Source organism: Notamacropus eugenii, chromosome 1 (genome assembly GCF_028372415.1).
Source record: "Notamacropus eugenii isolate mMacEug1 chromosome 1, mMacEug1.pri_v2, whole genome shotgun sequence".
Lineage (NCBI taxonomy): Eukaryota > Metazoa > Chordata > Mammalia > Diprotodontia > Macropodidae > Notamacropus > Notamacropus eugenii.
In genome coordinates, this window is record NC_092872.1 from 411381814 (window position 1) to 411402252 (window position 20439).

Below are 20439 nucleotides of genomic sequence, written 5' to 3' on the forward strand. Positions count from 1 at the left end.
TACATAAAAATAAATCTATAACAGTAAGCTACATTATGTGTATACAGTATATTTATATGTGTACATTCATATATAACACTAGATATACATATGTGCCTGTATATATGAGTATATATATAATATATATGCTGTACACTATATGTGTATATACATTATGCCTATATAATTGTATGTGTATTGTATATATCGTAAATACACATATGAACATACATATATACACACATTATCTACATATATGCACATAATTATCTTGTGTTTTAGTATCCATGTCTGACAACTTTGGACCTGTTATTTCATCAATGTGGTGAATTTTTCTTGTGGAAATTATTTTTATGGATACAGATCAGCATTTAGTCTGTAGTTTGTAATCTGATAGAGTTGTCTAGAGGTACATAGAGGTGAAGTGACTTGAGCAGGATTACATAGCTAGCATGTATCAAAACTTGAACCCAAGGCAAGAAGCAGAACTTGAACCTATATCTTCATAACTTCAGAACTATTTCCCATTCCACTATTTCTCTGCCTTAATCATGTTTATAGTCATTTAATCCTCATAACAGTCTAGGGGTTGATGGAAGTCATCCTCATTCCACAGATGGAGAAACTGAGTCTCCGAAAAGGGAAGTGACTTGTCAAGTTCACATACTAATTTTCTGGTGAAGCCAGGACTACATTAGCACATAGGCCTCCTACCCCATTGCTCTTTCCAGTCAATAACGCTCCCTTTATGAGAGTGATTATGTTTCGAAGTTCCAGGTATGTGAAATTTTCAATCTGACTTCTCACAGCAGAGAGAGAAGGAAGAAAGGAGAGAAGAGAGTAAAGCACTAGCCCTGGAGTCAGGAGGAACTGAGTTTAAATCTGATCTCAGATACTTATTAATTGTGTGACCTGTGTGACCCTGTATGACCTTAACCCAGATTGCCTTAAAAAAATAATTAAAAGGAGGAAGGAAAGGGAGTGGGAAAAAGGAGAGGAAGGAAGGAACTGGTCTCAGTGTAAAGTTTCAGGGTGTTTGAGACCTAAGGTTTGGTTCTTACAGATTTTCATGACACAACAAACAGGGGTGATTGTACGTCTTGCCGTTCTCAGCACACACAAAATGCAAGTTCTTTGGGCACAGGTAGCCTACTCTGGGAATGACCCTGTATTGCCGGCACATATCAGACTCCTGAAAAGGAACCAAATGAAAACAATGATTTTGTATGTGATTTCTTCCATGAAAGGTTGACTTTGCATTACCTTTTCTTCCAGTAACCTCTTAAAAGAAGAAGTGAAGAGAAGCATAAAGTTGTTTTTTTGTTTTTTTGTTTTTTTTATAGGTGACAGAGGGGACAGACCTTCAAATACTGAATGTAGGCTTTAAAACAAAGAATGTTCTTATCAATCTGTGAATGCCATTTTCTTCTGTGTGAATTAGAGCATGGTTCTCCAACTTCCTCTTAACAGGGAAAGAAAGAGAAAGAAAGAAAGAAAGAAAGAAAGAAAGAAAGAAAGAAAGAAAGAAAGAAAGAAAGAAAGAAAGAAAGAAAGGAAGGAAGGAAGGAAGGAAGGAAGGAAGGAAGGAAGGAAGGAAGGAAGGAAGGAAGGAAGAAAGAAAGAAAGAAAGAAAGAAAGAAAGAAAGAAAGAAAGAAAGAAAGAAAGAAAGAAAGAAAGAAAGAAAGAAAGAAAGAAAGAAAGAAAGGAAGGAAGGAAGGAAGGAAGGAAGGAAGGAAGGAAGGAAGGAAGGAAGGAAGGAAGGAAGGAAGGAAGGAAGGAAGGAAGGAAGGAAGAAAGAAAGAAAGAAAGAAAGAAAGAAAGAAAGAAAGAAAGAAAGAAAGAAAGAAAGAGAAAGAAAGAAAGAAAGAAAGGAAGGAAGAAAGAGAAAGGAAATTCTTGACTCAGAAAGGCAATAAATTCAAAGTTAATTGCTGTACTTCTCTTCATTCTGGAAGACCCTAAACATACATTTTGTGAACCTGGTAGATAATTTAGGTCTGAAGATAGCACAGACAGAAATATGCAACTTGCAGATAATCTTAGAATCCCTCTTTAGTGCTTCAAGACAATTTCTTTGCCTTCCTCACTTCCTTAATTCCTTGTGAAAGCTACCTAGGGAAACACCACTGGTTTGACTGAGGGTCTTTTTTTTCTTTTTTTCCCCTATATTCTCTCTAGAAAGTCATCAGTTTAAGGTAGTCTTAAGATTTTACAACAGAAGAAGCAGAGAGGTAGATTTCAATAGTTACACTCACCACAGAAATAAATGGTTTACTCTGGTCTTTATCTTCTTCCAGAGACTGGATAGATGGTTTTTCTTTATTTCTCTCTTCAACTTCATTTTTACTTTAGAATGGGAAGAAAATTATAAGTGTTCTAAAAAACTACTCTTATTCTTATACCACATATATACACACACTCACTCTATAAATACATACATAACACATATATATGTACATGTGTATGTATATATATATATATATATACATACATATATATATATATATATGTATATATACACATATGCCTACTTAGATGTAGGTATATATACAATTTCAACCCATCCTTTGAAAACAAGCTCAGATATGGAAATAGAGCTTACGTCCCAGAATCCAGAGGAGGAAGTCAGCTACAGGAAGAGACAGACTCAAAGAAAGGCTTACTTTGAGAAAGCAGTGACCTGTTGGACTTTAGTCTGTGAAAAAAGGATATCAGAGACTCTAAGAGAGGATAGGCCTTGGAATATGCATTCATCCTCACTCACAGGATGTCTCGGCACATGGCACATTTGTTCCTGTAGAATTTCCCACTGGCATCATAAACAGGTTTATTCTCCCGGGTACAGATAAGGCTGTCACCTCTTATAAAGTCCTGAAACTCTGGGCATATTTCCTAATAAAAAAGGGAGAAGAAGAATGTGACCATGATTTACATATGTCTTGGGCTCATGTGCTTTGGTGCTTTCAGAATCCTATTGTAAGATGGCAGGTAAGTAAAGGGAAAAAAAAGATCATTCTGAAAGTCTCTTAATACTAGTTTTCAAAGAAAAATGGAGGAAAGGGGGAATTTCTTGAGCCAACTTACCCTAAAAGTTGAAATCTGTATAGACTTTTTATGAGATTCTGAAGGATTCGTTTCAGTGAGGCTAGCGAGCTCAATTGTTTCCCTTTCATTACCTTCTTTCTTCCTAAAGAGTCAAAAAGAGAGAGAAAATTATCTCTATGGGTATTATGTTGATTTTTCAAACATTTTTAATTTTAATTTAAGTGAACATTTCTCTAGCTTAAGGTCAAAACACTTATGATTTAGTCACTGTGGATGACACAATTCATAAGCCCTTAGAGCCTTAAAAGATGATAGGATCACAGATTTAGGGATGGGATCTACCTCAAAGGTCATCAAGATGACATATAGGAGCTTATCCAACTCTCTATTCTGTAAGATAGAAGCACAAAAAAAAGTCTCTGACCTTGAAAGGCTACCATGACTGACCAGGAGAATAGTCAAATATTCAGACAAAGGAATGATACCCTTTGTCCTTGAACAGTTTTGCACTTTGCAATGTCAGGGTCCCAGGGCAGCTAAATCCCAGGCAATCTAAATTTCATCACTGATTTCATTTTGCATCACCCTTCTTAAGAGTAAAATAAGGAGAAGTAACTGAGGAGGGCAGGGGAAGGTTAGTACCTCCTCCCCATTGGGAATCCTAATTTGGGGTGTGTGATGGGGCGGATAAGAGCAATGACTTCAATTATTTTTTCAGATCTACAAGGTAAGGCTTCCAGATCAACTAGTGAGTCATTGTATACTGGTTATGAATCCCTGGCTCAGGCTTCTCAAAGCCAATAACTACGCAGTCAAACTGAGTAGTCATCTGGCAAATTCAGAGGGACATCTGTCCATCTGCATCACCAAGTCCCATGAGGAATACATCTACTCAGTAATAAAGATGGTTATCTCAACAACCCAGCTCACTTTTTTCTAATGCTTTATACAGAAAATTTTGTTTGTTTTAATTCCCATAGAAAAATCAACTACAACTTCCAAATCCATGGACATTTTAAGAATGGAAAATCCTGTTTCTTTTTAACTAGGCCTTTACAAAAGGAGAAAAGTGAATGTTAGTCTCCCTGTAGCCTAACAATCCTATCTACCCACAACAATGATAGCTATGAAACCATTTTCCCAGGTGGTAGCAATGGCATAACAACCTTTACTCACACTATAGCTTGAACTCGAACAGGGTCAGCAGCCCTGGAACACACATGACTGCCACTGCTCCGCTGGTTCTGAGCATTGTGACATTTGTCCTACCAAAGCAATGAGACATGTTACTACCGTGATCTGGTCATTGAATCTTTCATGCACTGTTAGACTGCATTAGGATTACTGAAACATTCAGGACAGAGAAAGTGAAAGTTTGACAGTCCTTTGCCCTACAACAACTGGAGTCCATTGCTTTCAAGAAGAACAACCAGAGTGTTGAAAGGCCTCAATCATACCATTAGGGAATTGGCTAAAGGAACTAGGGATATTCAGCCTGGAGAAGAAAAGATTGAGAAAGGACAGTTTCCACAAGTATTTGAAGGACTAGCATGAGTAAGAGGAATTAGAACCAAAGGACAGAAGTAGGAGCAACAGGGAACATTTTCAGAGATACAGGCTTAATATCAAAGGAAGGAAGAATGATAAGGCCTGCCCCCACCAATGGTATGGAAGGACTTGTGAGGTAGTAGCCAAACCCCTCCTCCAACCCCCTAATCCTCTTCCTTGAGATCATCCAGCAAAGGCTATAAAACAACATGTTGAAGATTATTATTCAGGGGTCTTGTTCAGGTAGAGGATGAGTTGGGACATTTTTGAGGTGCCTTTCAACTCCAAGATCCTGCAGTTTTCCGGTAGTCATCTCAAAGTCAAGTCCAAAACCAAACTTTTCAGCTTTCTCCACAAATCCTATTTCTTCTGACTTCTTTGTTATTATCAAGAATACCACCATCTTCCTAATCACTCAGTCCTAATCACTTCAACTCCTCACTTGCATTCACCCCACATAGTCAATCTATTGCTAGGTCTTACTGTTTACACTTTCACAATATGTCTCCTATATATCCATCCCCAACTCTCTCCCATCATAGCTTCCACTATGGAGCAGGCCCTCATCATGTCATGCCTAGATCATTGCAATAGCTTAGTGGATGACCTCCCTGAACCATCTGTCTCAATATCAGTCCTTCATCCACTCAGATGTAAAAGTCATATTCTTAAAGCAAAGTACTGATCATGTTACCCTATTACTCAATAAACTTCAGTGGCTCCCAATTACCCTCAGGATCAACTATAACAGCCTCTGTTTGGCTTTTAAAGCCCTTCATAACCTGAATACTTCCAATTTTTCAGTTGTGTTACTCTTTATTCCCCTCCATATACTCTACAATACAGCAGCACTGGCTTTCTTGCTGTCTCTCATACAGTACAGTCCATCTTCTGACTACTTTTCATTTACTATTCCTCATTCCCGGAATGCTCTCCCTCCTCATCACTGCCTCCTGGCTTCCCTAACTTCCTTAAAAATTCAGCTTAAATTCCACCTTCGGCAAGAATCTACTCCTGATCCCCCTTTACCACTCCTACCCTCCCCCCCCAGTGGCCTCCTGTGAGATTACCTCCCATTTACACTGCAAATATTGTGTAGGCACACAGGTGTTTGCACTTGTCTCCCCCAAGTTAGAAGTGAGGTTAGAAATGTGTTGATAGAAACCATAAGTGATACACTCTAGTGGATCTCTGGGTTTTTGCAATACTATGCTTGGTTCTACTCCTACCTATCTCACAACTCCTTCTTAGTCTCTTTTGCTGGATTGTCATGTAAAATATGTTCCCTAACAGAGTATAGATGTACCCTAGGATCTAGAAAGATATGCCCTCAGTTCTCCTGGCCTTCTCATCTGTCTATAGCCTTTTTTTTTTTTTTATGGCTCAGCCTACATGGAACTAGTTATCATCTCTATGTAGAAGATTAACATATATAATTATCCAGGCCTAATTATTCCTCTGAGTTCAATACTTGCACCATCAACTGCCTACTAGACAATTCAAACTGGAAACACATTAGGCATCTCCAACTCAACATGTCCAGAACAACTCATCTGTCCCAAACTTTCTCCCTTCTTCCATTTATGTCAAGGGAATCATCATCATGGCCACCACCCTAGTTCAGAGTCTTACTGCCATTTTTTTGAACTATTGCAACACCCTGCTAATTAATTTCTCTTCCTCAAGATTTTCTCTGTTGAAGCCCATCTTCTCCACATATTCCAAAGTAATATTTTCAAGTGTAGGTCTATGTCACTCTCCTTGTATATTCCACTGGTTCCCAATTACCACCAAGATCAAATAAACTTAGTCTGATATTTAAAGCCTTTTATGTTCTGACCCCATCTTACTTTTCCAGACTTATATAATGCCATACCTTCACTATGGTATTATCTACCCAAACTGACCTACTTACAATTCTTCATATTATAGCACCTATCTCCTGCTTCTCTGCCTTTACATAGCCTGACTCCTTTGCCCTGAATGCATTCCTTCTTAATATCCTCCTACACATTCAGCTCCAACGCAGTCTTCTATGCGAAGACTTTCCTGATTGCCACCCCCAGTTACTAGTGATTTTCCTCCAAAATAATCTTGTATCTATTTTGAATCTCTTTTGCATAAAGCTATAAAAGTATATTTTATATTCCCCACATAAACTGCAAACTCCTTGAGGGCAAGGACTGAGTCACTTTTGTTTTGCATCCTCAATGCTTATCACAGTGCCTGGAATGTAGAAAATGCTCTTGACCCATTGATTGATTGGGGGAATCAATAGGTCCTAGAATAAAGAGGGTGGAGAAAATTAGTTGTATTATAGATGACTATAAAGCCATATTGTTTATAACTTAAAAGGATCTTGAAGACTATGTAATTCAGCTCATTCATTTCATAGCTGAGAAACGCGAAGCCCAGAAAGGTTAATTTCCACACAGTCACATAAGTGACTAATAGAACTTAAGTCTAGTTTCACAATGAAATCTTACTATGTTTAATAAGCATGTTTAGTACAATTTTATTTCTGAGAATGTTGGGTCCTTGAGAATAGGAATTGTTTCATTTCTGTCTTTTTACCCTCAGCACTTAGCATAATGCCTGGTACATAGTAGGTACTTAATAGATGCTTAATGACTGACTGACTTTAGATGGGAAAAGAAGGAATATACAATTATGATAAAGCATATCTACATTTTTCTTGGAATCCTTTTTTACCTTGTGCCAAGCACCAGAATGTCATGAAGCACCTTATAGGAAAATTTGCTCTGGCCTCAGCTAACTGTCTATTTCTCATTACTCTGTTTGTGCCTGATCTGATCAAATAGATTTTTCCTTCTACATCAAGGTTGAAATTCTAGAACTAAGCTAGTGGAATTGGAAGTCATGACAATACATATGGTTGGCTCAATGCAAATGTGGATATGTTGGACAGATCTGGAGAATAAAGGGGAAAGGTAAAGGGATGCAGAGAAAAGGCAAGGGAATTTTTCTTTTCATGTGAATTAGACTATTATAAAATTGGAATGAATCTGAGACCTAAGTTAGTCTACCTCCTCCTCTCTTTATCTTACAGATGAGGATACTGAGGCCTAAAAGGAAGTATCAGAATTAAGACTCAAACTCAGACTTCTGACTCTAAATTCAGGGCTCATTCTCCTCTACCTCATTTTAGTCCTATTTTAATTATGTAGAGGATACTATTGTATGCAATGTCTTTATTCTTATGTATGGACAAAGAACAAATGAAGGCTTGGACAAAACTAAGCCTATGTTCTTCAATGTATCCGTTCCTGCTTCTGTAGGAGAAACTGAAGATTCAAAGATAATGCACTGCTCCAGAACAGTCAAAAGCCCAGGCTCCACAATCTTACAGAGAGTAAGCCTTTAATACATGCTTTTATATTCATTCATTCATTCATTCATTCATTCATTCATTCATTCATTCACTACTAAACTAGAAGGAAAGACTCAGGAGATGTACCATCTCCTGCTCACTCCCTTTTCTAAGGTCTAGAGAGTCCCGTCTAAGGCATCTTTTCTTATGGCCAGTGAATCCTGATACCAAGAAAGCTACTTTCCACTAACTGGGACATGAAAAAGTGACAAGACCAGGTTATTCATGGCTATGATCAAAGAGCAATGTCACAGATAATTGGCAACTGGCAGTAAGGACAGACACAGGCTTGAGGTCAGAGGGGTCCATTTGGTGATCTGGTAAAATGGATGATAAATACCTTGTTACCATCAGCTTTATTGTCATTGGCCTTGCTTTCTTCTTTGCTTTTTTTCATTTCATTGGCTTCTCTCTCCCTAGAATAGAAAAGATGGCTTTTATCTGTACTGTGTGTATTTTAGCCAGACCTCTCTCCCATCCTAATCCCGGTCAAATGACATCTTTAACACTTTGAAACATGTTCTGACATTTACCACTTGTATAACCATGGGCAAATCATTTAGCTACTCTGTTCTCTGGTTTCCTCATCTATAAAATGAAGACTTCAGATTAGATGGCCTCTGAGATACCTTCTAGTTCTAAATCTATGATCCTATCATTTACAATTTCATCTGTGTGGATGCTCCAACTCCCAATGCATAATACAGTCCATCTGTGTCTCATTTAACAGTCTCCATGAGTTGTGTCACAAAATAATCAACATGTAGTGAGTAGTTAGTTCTCTGGTGATGCATCTCTCTGCATTTACCTCTACTGGCCCTTGGACCCCATATATGACCTAAACTCATTAGGGTTGTACTAAAAGTCTTCCCAGTTGGATATCATGGGCCAGAGCTTGTGCTCAGCGAGTAGAGATTTCCAGACCCTTTCTCCCCTCTCAGGGTGGGGAAATTCAGGAAAAATGAATGAGTGTCTTATTTTAATTCAATGAGGCCAAAACAGTAAAAGTGAATTTCTGATCAGATCTAAATTCTTGGAGTCTCTCCAGACATTACTGAACGACATCTGACAAACTGAGTCAACATGGAATTGATCATATGAGGTCAGAGTTTTTTGTGGGAGCCATAGAGAAGCAAGTTTTTCCAATATATGCTACTATCTCTTCTGAGTTGTTTGCTCCCACTTTTTCTCTACTGAGGCCCCAGACTGTCTTCCTAATTGAGGAGTGCTATGGGGAATTTTTATGTATGGAAGTGGAGGTGGAATGAATGATGCTATTCCAACATGAGTTCAGATTTATGAAATACCCCTAACAAGAATAACAGATGGTGCCTGAGGGTCTAACTGTGAAGGTCAGCCCCCTCCCTACTTGAGGACATTTTCTTTCACAACTGAGTGGAAAGGGAAGGATATTCAGCAAGGTAGTGGAAGACTGTATTCCACCTGCCTATTGGGAATCCCACTAAAACAAAATATAAGGCTTTCAGGAGAAAGGTTGACAGTGTTAAATTGGTTGACAGATTTTTGTTGAAGCTTCAAGTGGCTCCCCATAACATTTATCAAAGCTCATTTCTATTTCTTCAAATTAAAGGTTTATCTGATAAATAAATCAATGCAAATAGTACAATCAATTATCCCAGTCCCAGGAAATTTGTGACTGATTATTGCAAAATGGCAGCTTCAGTTTTTCAGATTAATTTGTCTGGACCTAACTTTACTATAATTACAATAAACGGGAAAGATCCTTTACAAATCCATGGTCATTGTAGAACTTCTTTTTGAAATTCAACTTCCATTAAATATTTGAGCCTTGTAGATACGTAGTCATGGATGTAAACCTTGTAGCCAGATGAGGCATCCAGCATGTTTGACACTAACAAAAGTTCATAGAATCGTTGATGCACAACTGTCAAAGACCTTAAAGATTATCTAATCCTACTCTATCATTTTACAAATGATGGAAAGGAGGTCCAGAGAGACAGGGACTTGCCCAAGGTAGTAAGTTTGGTACTATATCATCAGCTCATTTTCAGACCCCATTACTCACAACACAGCTTGGCACATAGCACATTTATTGAGGTGCATTTTGCCATCAGGACCTCGAACAGGGTCGTTCTCTCTGGTGCAGATATATTTTCCGTTACTCATTTGACTGCGGTACTCGCTGCATTGGTCCTATTGATTTAAGAAAATATGTTACCATTCTGTGTAAGTTTGAGTTGTCCTAGTTTTAGACCAGGATAACATAAATACACATACCACCTAAATATCTTACGTAAAGCATGTAACAATAAAGTATATGTATTTATTAGAACCTGTATGTATGTATACATATATATGTGGGTGTTTGTGTATGCATTATTGCTATGTTCTTTATATAAAGTATATAGAGGTGGTATATATGTTAATGAAAAACACACACACATACATACACTTAGACATATATACCCTGGAGAGAGATACACACATATACATGCATGCAAACATACATACATATTTACATACATATATCTATCTGCAAAGATATGAACTAAGACTTTTTGTACATGACACTTTGGAGATATATCTATTTACATATCTATATAAATATCTCCCCTCTAGCGTTTCCCAAAAGTTAAGATCAATAGATGATACATAGACAGAGATATCTTTTAGATAGATAGATAAATGTATCTATCTCTCTATCTCTCTCTCTATATATATTTACATATAATCAGTCATTGCATCATATAATAATTATATAAGGCACCTTTCATGCACAATTTCATTGAAGTACCACAACAAGTCTGCAATGTAGCTCTAGAAATATTATTATCTTGATTTTACAGAGGAAGAAACTAAATTTCTAAAGGTTGGTACATTGTTCATAGTTATATGCCTGACTAGGATTTAAACTAAATATTCCTTGCTACGAGTCCAGCACTTGGATCATTGGCTGTAACTGTCTGCCGCTAAGAGAGGTCGTTAGAGTCTAGGAAATAGGATTTCTGAACTGAAAGGAATCTTGGAAATTGTCCGGTCTAAGTCCCTAGTGATGATGATGAAGATGGCTAATATTTATAGAGCCCTTACTATGTGCCGGCATGGTGCTAAGTATGCTTTACAATTATCTTAAGTTTAATCTTCACAACAACCCTGAGAGGTAGTTAATATGATTATCCTTATTTTGCAGATGAGGAAATTGAGACAAACAAAGCTTAAATGATTTGCTAGGGTCATACATATGATAAGTGTTTGAGGTCAGATTTGAACTCAGTACTTCCTGACTCCAGGTCCAGCCTTCCATCCACTGAACCATGTCACTGTTATGGATGAAAACTCTGAAGCTCACAGCTAGAGGAAGTGACTTGTTCCAAGAGGAGTTTATGGAAAAACTGAAACTGGATCCTAATTCTCCCATGTTATTTGGTGTTTTTTCCACTGCATCTTGATACCTAATGGACTTCAGTCTTTTCTATAGACAGGACAAACATCCTGGCAGAAGCCCCCATCTTCCTATGCTGGCACCAAGATGAATATAAGTAACATAGTTTCCCCACCTTAATTGGACACTTCACCAGTCAGTATTGTTGAAGGGAAAATACTTTCTAACCTCTACAGAAGCATGAGCTATCAATGCTGCTGCGGTATTCACCTGCTGGCCAATCTTTGTTTGCTCTATTCCACACTGAACACTAGATGTCGCTCATGCCCTGAGTAAAAAAGACTCCTCAGTCTCATGGTTTCATTCTCTTAGATCACCCTAAAGAGAGCACCAAAGGGACCTTAAGGCTTATCCAGTGAAACTCAGTCATTTTATATCACAGGAAACTCATGTCCAAAGAGATTAAGGCACTTATCCCAGGTCACACAGCTAGTAAACAGCTAATTCTTGGTCTCAAACTCTAAGTTCACTCCTTCCACTATAACATTTTGTCTCTTAGACTCATCATCAGGTTCTATGCTTAAATTTATAGAGGATCAAATAGCTTAACAGGTGCTATCTCCACAACACTAGTTTTCTCATTGGTCAAATGAGGTTAAGAGTATTTACATTCAGGCTAAGTTATCCTAGTGGAAAACTGGAAGTCCTAGTTAAATGTTCTTCCAGTTTTCCACTAGGGAAGTGTTTGTGTACCAGCCTTTGGTCAGTATTGTAGAATCCTAAAACAGGAAACTTGCGACCAAATGAATGGACTGAAGATATAGGTAATATTTGCCGCTCTCAGCTGTTAGGCAGTGAGTCACTAAATCACAGTGGGCTGAATCTCACCTTATCCTTGTTGCTTTTTTCTTCACTGTTTTTCTTTTCTTGAGCTTCCTTTTCTCTGTAAGAAAGAGGGAGAAAAGGGGCGTTGGCTCCCACAAAAAGAAGAATATGGTACAGTAGTGAATGTGGCCTCAAATGGCCCAAACTTGAATACCAGGTCTTCTTCCTACTATCTGTGGCCACTGGGTCCAGTCACTTAATATCTCTGGGCCTCAATTTTCTTATGTCTGAAAACAGGAAGTTGTCCTCAGGTCTTTTCTAGATCTAGATCAAATATTTCCTGAGCTTCCCAGAGATTGAGTTAAATTAATTTCTATAGTACTGTAATCAGTTTCTAATACCAATCTGCATACATAGTGTCATCACATTTGAAGGCAGAAGGATTATGATTCTTGACCTGCAGTCAAAGAATCCAGTTCAAACCCCTATTCTACTACTTACTAGCTATATGGCTATGAATGAGACACTTTCTGTCTATTGGTCAGTTTCCTCATCTACCAAATGAGAGATGATGGATTTCATGATCCATCTAAGGTCTCTTTTGGATGTAAATTGAATGATCATCTTAGTTACAGAATCAAAAACAGTTTCCAACCCTCTCACACTCTTTTCATGGCACCAGCTAGCCACCATGAAATTGTCTCTACAGCCTGCCCCAACCTCCCCCTTTGACCTTAATTCTGATCATATTCCTCTGATTACCACTCTCGGGCCTGGAACACTATGTGTCCTCTACGTAACACCCCTTCTGCCTAGTGCACCTTCTCTCTGGCTTACTACATCTACTGCCTCCTTCCTTTTTCCTGAGTTATCATTGACTGGTATAATATACCACCTCGACCTGGTAGAATTTCTAACTACCTTTCAATATCAGTTCTGGTATCATCTCCTACCTAAAACCTTTCTTGAAACAAACTTTTCCAATAACAAACACTGGTTTGTTATTGATTCTTCCCAATTTTAAATTATTTTATATCTACTAATCTCTGTAGATTTGGTTTCTAGTCAATAAAATGCAATCTCTTTCAGTGTAGAGAATGTTTTTCATTTTGTTTTCATAACCTCCAGAAATTAGTACAATACCTTATACATAGAGGGCACTTGGCAAAGGCTTATAGGATTAAAGTGGATCCTTTAGGAGCTGACTCTAATGATTTCATCTCAAAAATCTTTTTCCCATCTTACTCCATGTAGGATTGGTCTTCTCCTCTAAACTCAGATTACTTAGTTTGCACCTGACTATTGCCTATTCCACATGACCTATGTCACTATTATTTATGTATTTATTGTTCAATTGTATCCAACTCTTTGGGATCCCATTTGACATTTTCTTGGTAAAGATACTGGAGTGGCTTGCCATTTCCTTCTCAAATTCATTTTATAGATGAGGAAACTGAGGCAAAAAGAGTAAAAGTAACACGCCTAAGGTCACATAGCTAGAAAGTATCTAAGACCAGATTCAAACTCAGGAGGATAAGTCTTCCTAACTCCAGACTTATTCACTGCACCACCTAGCTGCCTAATGTAATGCATATGCTATCTTCCCAATTAGGCCTTGAGGCCTTGTTCCATTAGAAACTAAGCTCTGTTGTTTCTTAAAGTTTTCATTTCTATAGTATTTAAAATTTATAACAGCCCTGTGAAATAAGTAGCACAGTTATCATCTTTTCTACTTGGCAAATGAGAAAACTGAGGTTCTAAAAAGAAGTGATTTACCAAGAATTGCATCACTAGTAAGTTGGAGCTGACACTCCACCACTTGTCTTCTTTCTCCAAGTCTAGCCCCCTCATCCATTACATTACGTTACTTTGTGCTCAAATCAGGACCTCCAAAAGCATAGGTCCTCAGTACTTGGCCTAGATGTACACTTGTCTCACTCTCCCTCGTTTTTCAACTATATGTGTTCTTGATCTTCTCCCAATTTGAATGGAGACTCCTTGAGAGTAGGCCTTATGTCCTATCTTTGCTTGTACCCTCACATTGAGCATAGGACCTGCCTCATAGTAGGCCCTTCAGAAATATTAACCAAATTGAATGGAATTGAGCTGTTTCATTCTCTCCATTTGCCCTTCCTTAAAACCAGCTCTAACCTGATAGGAGCTGAACATATGGAACAGCCTGAGCCTCCCCCTTTCAAGAAATCATCACTTTACTATACTTACAATATTTCTTTACACATGGCACATTTATTGCCATGAGTTTTGCCATCAGGACCCCGCACTGGGTCACTTTCTCGTGTACAAATCAGTTTCCCATCTTTCATCTGGCTACGGTATTCATCACACTTGCCCTGTAAGGAAAGAGGGATGAGAAAGGCCCAGCTATCTAAGAAAGGATTTCACATCTGGGATGAATTCAGTCAGTCAGTAAACATTTATTAAGAGCCTACAGTGTGCTGTGTTCTAGGTGCTATGCTAAGAAATGATAATACAAAAGAAGCACAAACAGTCCCTGTCCTCATGGAGCTCACATCATAAGGGACAGACAGTGGGCAAACAAATATGTACAAACAAGCTATAAACAGAGTAAACAGGAGGTAAATGAGAGAGGAAAGAAACTAGAATTAAGAGGGGTTAGGAAAAGTTTCCTGTAGAAGATGGGATTTTAGTTTGAATATAAAGGAAGACAGGTATGCCAGGAAGTAGGAATTTAGTCCTAAACTGCTGAGATGTGATGTTCTCACTTCCCTTTGACTGAGGTTTACAAAATCATAGCATTTAGAGTTGGATCGATCCTTAGCATGTCAATGTTAAAAAATACCTTCAAAGACTTCTAGGCCAACCACCACATGTTACAGTCGAAGTAATTGATGGTTCAATGTCACAAAGGTCTTTCATGAAGGAAACCTCCAGTTAACCATGTGACTGATGATCTCCCTTTAAAAAGTCAGATTCTGTGATTCTGTTACTCCTGGGAATAGGCAGTGCAGATGCTTTACTTAAACTTACTATGATATCCGTAGTACTGCCTACCTTTTGTGCAAAACCTTTCCTGATGCCCAGGTGCTAGCACCCTCCCTCTCACTGGTTATTTCTTTGTGAGTGTATTCTTTTGTGTATGTTGTGTAATATAAATATTGCATATTTTGTGCATATTCTTTTGCTAATATATGTAACTAGATGTGCATGCATTACATCCCTTTATCGAAAGTAAGATTCCTGAGGGCAAAGAATGTTTGATTTTTGTCTCTGTGTCTCCACTGCCTGAGTACATAATAAGTGCTTTATGGATAAATGTTTGTAAATTGATTCGGAAAATTTCTGGGAGAACTCTGCTCTTCGTGCGGCTTCTGTATACTTTTGTCTCTTTTCCAGGTCTTAGCCTTCTAAGGAAAGTATCTCTATTAGCCAGCCTTATGTCATGCATCCTTGACCTGATCTGAGATGGTTTAAAGTAGATGGAAGTGTATGCAAAGGCCAGCCCTACAACTGTCAGAGGGAACACCTACCTTTCCATTGGTGCTCCCATTATTATTCTTGAAAGTGACAGTTCTCTTGTTCTCCTCATCTTCCTTAGTCCTAGCAGAGATGGAGGGGAGAAAGTTCTGTCTGGTAAATACAAACAGATCATCTTCAAGGAATGCATAACATCAAAGGCTCAAAAAATAGAGGGAAGCCTCCTGAGAAGTCATCAAGTCCAATGTCCCACCTCATGATGTCATCCCTACTTTCCTATTATTGATACCCTGAGCTTATTATCTTGTGAGTCAGCCTGTTCCATCATCAAATGACTTTAACTGCTGGGAAGGGAAATCATGACCTCCATAAGCAGACCATTTCATTTTGGAAGATCTCTGATGGTTAAGAAGCATTTACTTGGAATGAACCAATATCAACCCCAATCCCACTTCTACCTTTAACAACTGCCTGCTGCAGATGTGTTCAGATACTTACAGGATTTTTTGACACATGGTACACTTGTTATTATAAGATTTGCCACTAGCATCACGTACAGGATCACTCTCACGGGTACAACTGAGATGTCCATTTTTTTTCCATTCTTTCTGAAACTCAGCACATGGGTCCTGAAACAGTGAGCAGAGAGAGGCTAAGTTTGCTATGGTAACTGACTGACTGTTCTTTAATCAGTTTGCTAAACTTAGTGGTTAGGAAGAAATATCCAAGTTGGTGATGAGGGAAGTATGAGAGATGCCCTGCGTGGCATCTCAGCTTCAATTTCCTCTTCTGTAAAATAGAGCTAATAATTTTTAGATTTTAAGGATTAGGTTTTCTACTCTATATAATGTGATTTAAATGATCATTAAGATGATTTCCATATTTTAACCTTATGACTATATGAGTGAGTGAATTCAGGCTTCATACATTTCTGCTCAGCAGGCTCTGAACTGAATTCTATTTTCATGCAGTTAGGTCAATTGAATGCAAAAAACTGAATTCAGTTTACTGAAAGATGCCTTTCACCTTGGATTTTCCTGCTCCACTACCCCCCTGGTTGCTTCTTTCAACTTCTTTATTCTTTCTGTCTTCATCCTCTTTTTTCTTTCTGTCTTCATCTTCTTTCTGGCTGGAAAGCACAAAGTGAGAGAAAGATTACAAAGTGTCAAATGTGCACTGGAGATAGTTGACACATGTCTAGGGGATAACTTTATATTTTATGGAGAACTCTCACAGGGCAAGCACTCACATGGTGGTCAGAAGAAGCAATACAAGGGCACTCTCAAGGTTTCTCTTGAGAATTTTGGAATTGATTGCATGACATGGGAGACACTGGCACAGGACTGGCCAGCATGGTGCCCCTCATCAGAGAAGGTGCTGTGCTCTACGAGCAAAGCAGAATTGAAGTAGCTCAAAAGAAATATGAGACACACAGATTTAGAGAATCCACCCCAAATGTTCCATGGACTATTTGTTCCCAAACTGTGTTAGAGCATTCCAAGTCTGTACTGACCTGATCAGCCATAGTCAGACACATTGTAACTTGACTCTAACATAGTGATGTGATTTTGGTCTTCTTCAAGAACAAATGACAACGACAAACCAACTTTATAATCACTGTATTTAAGTGGGTTGCATTAGAATTGGTGGCTACTCCATGAATTGGAGGAGCATTAAGATGAGGAAAGATCTGGGTTATTTCACTTCTTGGAGTCTTAGTTTTGTTATCTGTAAAATGTGAATAATACCTTTACTTATCTCAGTCTTGTGAGCCTTATTTCAGACTTGAGAGCACTGGGACATTAGGGAATATCAATTTAAATGTTCCAGTTTTCTCCCACCTCACTCCCCTCCACTTTTGCATTCCAACAATACTGACTGGAGATGGAGTGTATGGCTGAGTATTGGTGAGACTCCATGCCTTTGTACTAGTCATTCCCTATGTCTCCTCCTTTGCCTCTCCTACCTCTTAGTTTCCTTCAAGTCTCAGTTCAAATTTCAATCTTCTGTAGGAGCCAATTCCGCCAGCTGCTGATGCATTCATATTCCTCTTTTATATTATCTTTATCTATTCTGATATAACTTGTATGTACCTACATATTGATATGGTGTTTTTGGCTTTAGAATGTATACTCCTAGAGATCAAGGACTGGTTTTTGCCTTTTTGGGTATTTGTATTCCCAGAACTTAGCACAATGCCTGACATATAGGAAACATTTAATAAATGCTTGTTGACTGACATTTTGTAAGTAAGGAAACTGAGACCTCTAGAGTTAAGGTTCTTGCCTCAGATAACTATGAAATCAAATTCAGTTCCCTTGACTTCAAATCCAGTGCTCTTTCCCACTATGACCCATTGCCTTACCAGAACTATTGTAAAATGCATACCTTTGTTGTTATTTCTGAGATTCAACATGGCAGGATGGACAGAGATCTGGCTTTGGAATCAGGAAGCCCTGAATTCAATTTCTGCCTCTTACATGTACTGGTTGTATGACCATGGGCAAGTCATTTAACATCGCAGTGCCACCCAAGTAACTTCCTTGGACTCCACATTGCAGATGAACTGTTTACATTGGTGGAAGGAGTTTTCATATAGAGAATGCAATACACCCAAGAAATCCCCAGTTCAGACATGCAAACAGACATACATGTATGTATACACGTATGTATTGGTATTTTTTCTATTATTTTGTATTTCCCTGAAGATCAGTAGGAGAGTTTATTGCTGGGGGAGAAGTGACATAGAAAGTGATGGGAATCAGTCACAAAGCATCTGAGTATTGACTAGGAGAACAGAGAGCCCCATGTTCCTCACTGCATCTACTCACAACAAAGCTTTACACATGGCACACTTGTTGCCATGTGTTTTTCCATCTGGTCCCCGGACGGGATCGTTTTCTCTGGTACAGAAGAGGTTTCCATTATTCACAAGACTCCGAAATTCATCACATGCATCCTACAAAGAGAAGAAAACCCTGGTGACCTTGATATTTCAGAGATTCCTAGAACTTTATAACTTAGATCACAAATATGGAGTCTCTGAATGGATTTTGTAACGTCAGCACTCAAGTGGCCCTTAGGACAGAAAACATAGAATGACAGAGCTGGAAGGGAGATAAAGCATTCACTATAAAAAAGATCATAAGAAGAGTCTAGTCCAACCTTTTAGTTTTTCAGAGGAAGACTTGAAACCTGTCAGGAACAAAGGGACCTGCCCAGGGCCATAGGAGTGCTAGATGGAAGAACCTGGACATCTCCTCCCCCACCTCACCCCAATTCTCAGGTCTAATAAGCTTTCAACCATTTCTAAGTTGTGGGGTTCTTCTGAAATGCCCAATCTTTAACTCCTTAGACAGTCCCAGTGATTCTACACAGCCACTGGACAGAATTGTCTGTGAGTGATCAGTGACAGTAATTAAATAAATATTGAGTTCTTGATCATGATCATGATTGTGATCTACAGACTGTCTCATAACCTCAAAGTTATTTGTTTGGGGTGTGTGTGTGTGTGTGTGTGTGTGTGTGTGTGTGTGTGTGTGTGTGTGTGAAGGTTTGGTGTCTGATTATCTAGATGTGTGGCATAAAAATTGGCAAGCCTTCCCTCCATGTACAAGTAAAAAAAGAAGGCATTTCCCATAGGACAAGTTAATAGTTTTAGACTCCCTACTGACTGCAAAACATAAAGGGAAAAGACAATAACAACAGTCAGAAAACTGAATTGAGTAATCCTAAAGATTGCGCTTAACCTGGAAAAAAGATAAGGAACTGTATAAACTCATTTGATATATTAGTTCATTTGTTAAACTGCTTTGTTTCTTCCCTCTTTGTTCTAAGGAGAGGGAGGGATGAGAGCTACATTCAGAAATAAAGGTGATATAAATGTAAAAGTTGTCCTTAAAAATTTTTAAATAGCTTTAGGCTCTTTTTTAGGCTCAATCTCTTTGTCTTTTTTGCTCTCTAGAAATTCTCCTTAGAAATGAATTTGAGTGGAATCTTCCCTTAGAGGGTTGTTTATGTGCAGGAGCAATCTGAGGGCTTCTGTTACATCATCTCTTCCCACTCTCAGAAACCTACAAAGTCTTCTGTTGCCCAGAGGCTAAAGGACAGACTCTTCAACTTGACATTCCAAACTCCCTCAACATCTACTTCTTTAATCTTGTCTCAAATGACTCATCTTTATCTTGCTGAATTCAATTTGATCCAATAGTCTTTTGTTCATTACATTGCACATCTTCCAAACCTTCAAGTGTGGTTAGAAAGATTCAAAGTCAAGATAAAATATTCCCTCTGGAAGCAGATAGTGTGATAGAGGCATGACATCAAGAAAAGTTTACTGCATCATATTATATTGCATTGGACAGGCTATGTGAAATCCAAGAGGCTAATATTGTTACTGACTGGGGACATATCACTGTAGTAGAGATGACACTTCAGATGGATTGAATGATTTCAATAGCTAAGTAAATACCAGGAATAAATAAAATCAATAAAAAACCCTTGGAAAAGGGAAGGGAATGATCAAAGACATGGAGAGAAGATAGCATATAGTTTGTTCAGGAGGAAGGAAGAAGTCCTTTGGCTTGAGTGAGGGAAAAGAAGTGAACAAAGATAAAGCTGGAATGGTTGAGTGGTGGTGCCTAATTGCCACAGTCCTTGAACTACTGGTTGAGATTTACTTGGTAGACAATAGGGAGCTATAGTGACTTTTTGATCAGATATTTGTGTAAGGACGTGTGTCCAATGCTGCATGGAAGATGAAATGGAGTGCAGAGAGAGTAGAGGCAGGAAATCCCACTAGGAGACTGTTGCAATCTTCCTAGAAGGCAG

At 38.4% G+C, this 20439-nt stretch overlaps 1 protein-coding gene across 2 annotated transcripts in view; it reads right to left on the bottom strand.

The window, feature by feature from the left end:
- The window catches only part of SPINK5 (serine peptidase inhibitor Kazal type 5), a 66904-nt gene that overhangs the window by 1803 nt on the left and 44662 nt on the right, over positions 1–20439 (bottom strand). For both annotated transcript variants that reach the window (XM_072631057.1, XM_072631056.1), the window contains 13 exons: positions 18441–18568; positions 16636–16738; positions 16108–16238; positions 15663–15732; positions 14377–14504; positions 12217–12271; positions 10012–10139; positions 8305–8380; positions 4202–4290; positions 3065–3167; positions 2745–2872; positions 2236–2326; positions 1041–1171 (listed from right to left, as the gene is read on the bottom strand). In XM_072631057.1, the coding sequence (XP_072487158.1) occupies positions 1041–1171; positions 2236–2326; positions 2745–2872; positions 3065–3167; positions 4202–4290; positions 8305–8380; positions 10012–10139; positions 12217–12271; positions 14377–14504; positions 15663–15732; positions 16108–16238; positions 16636–16738; positions 18441–18568 (1361 nt within the window). The remainder of the gene's footprint in view (positions 1–1040; positions 1172–2235; positions 2327–2744; positions 2873–3064; positions 3168–4201; positions 4291–8304; positions 8381–10011; positions 10140–12216; positions 12272–14376; positions 14505–15662; positions 15733–16107; positions 16239–16635; positions 16739–18440; positions 18569–20439) is intronic.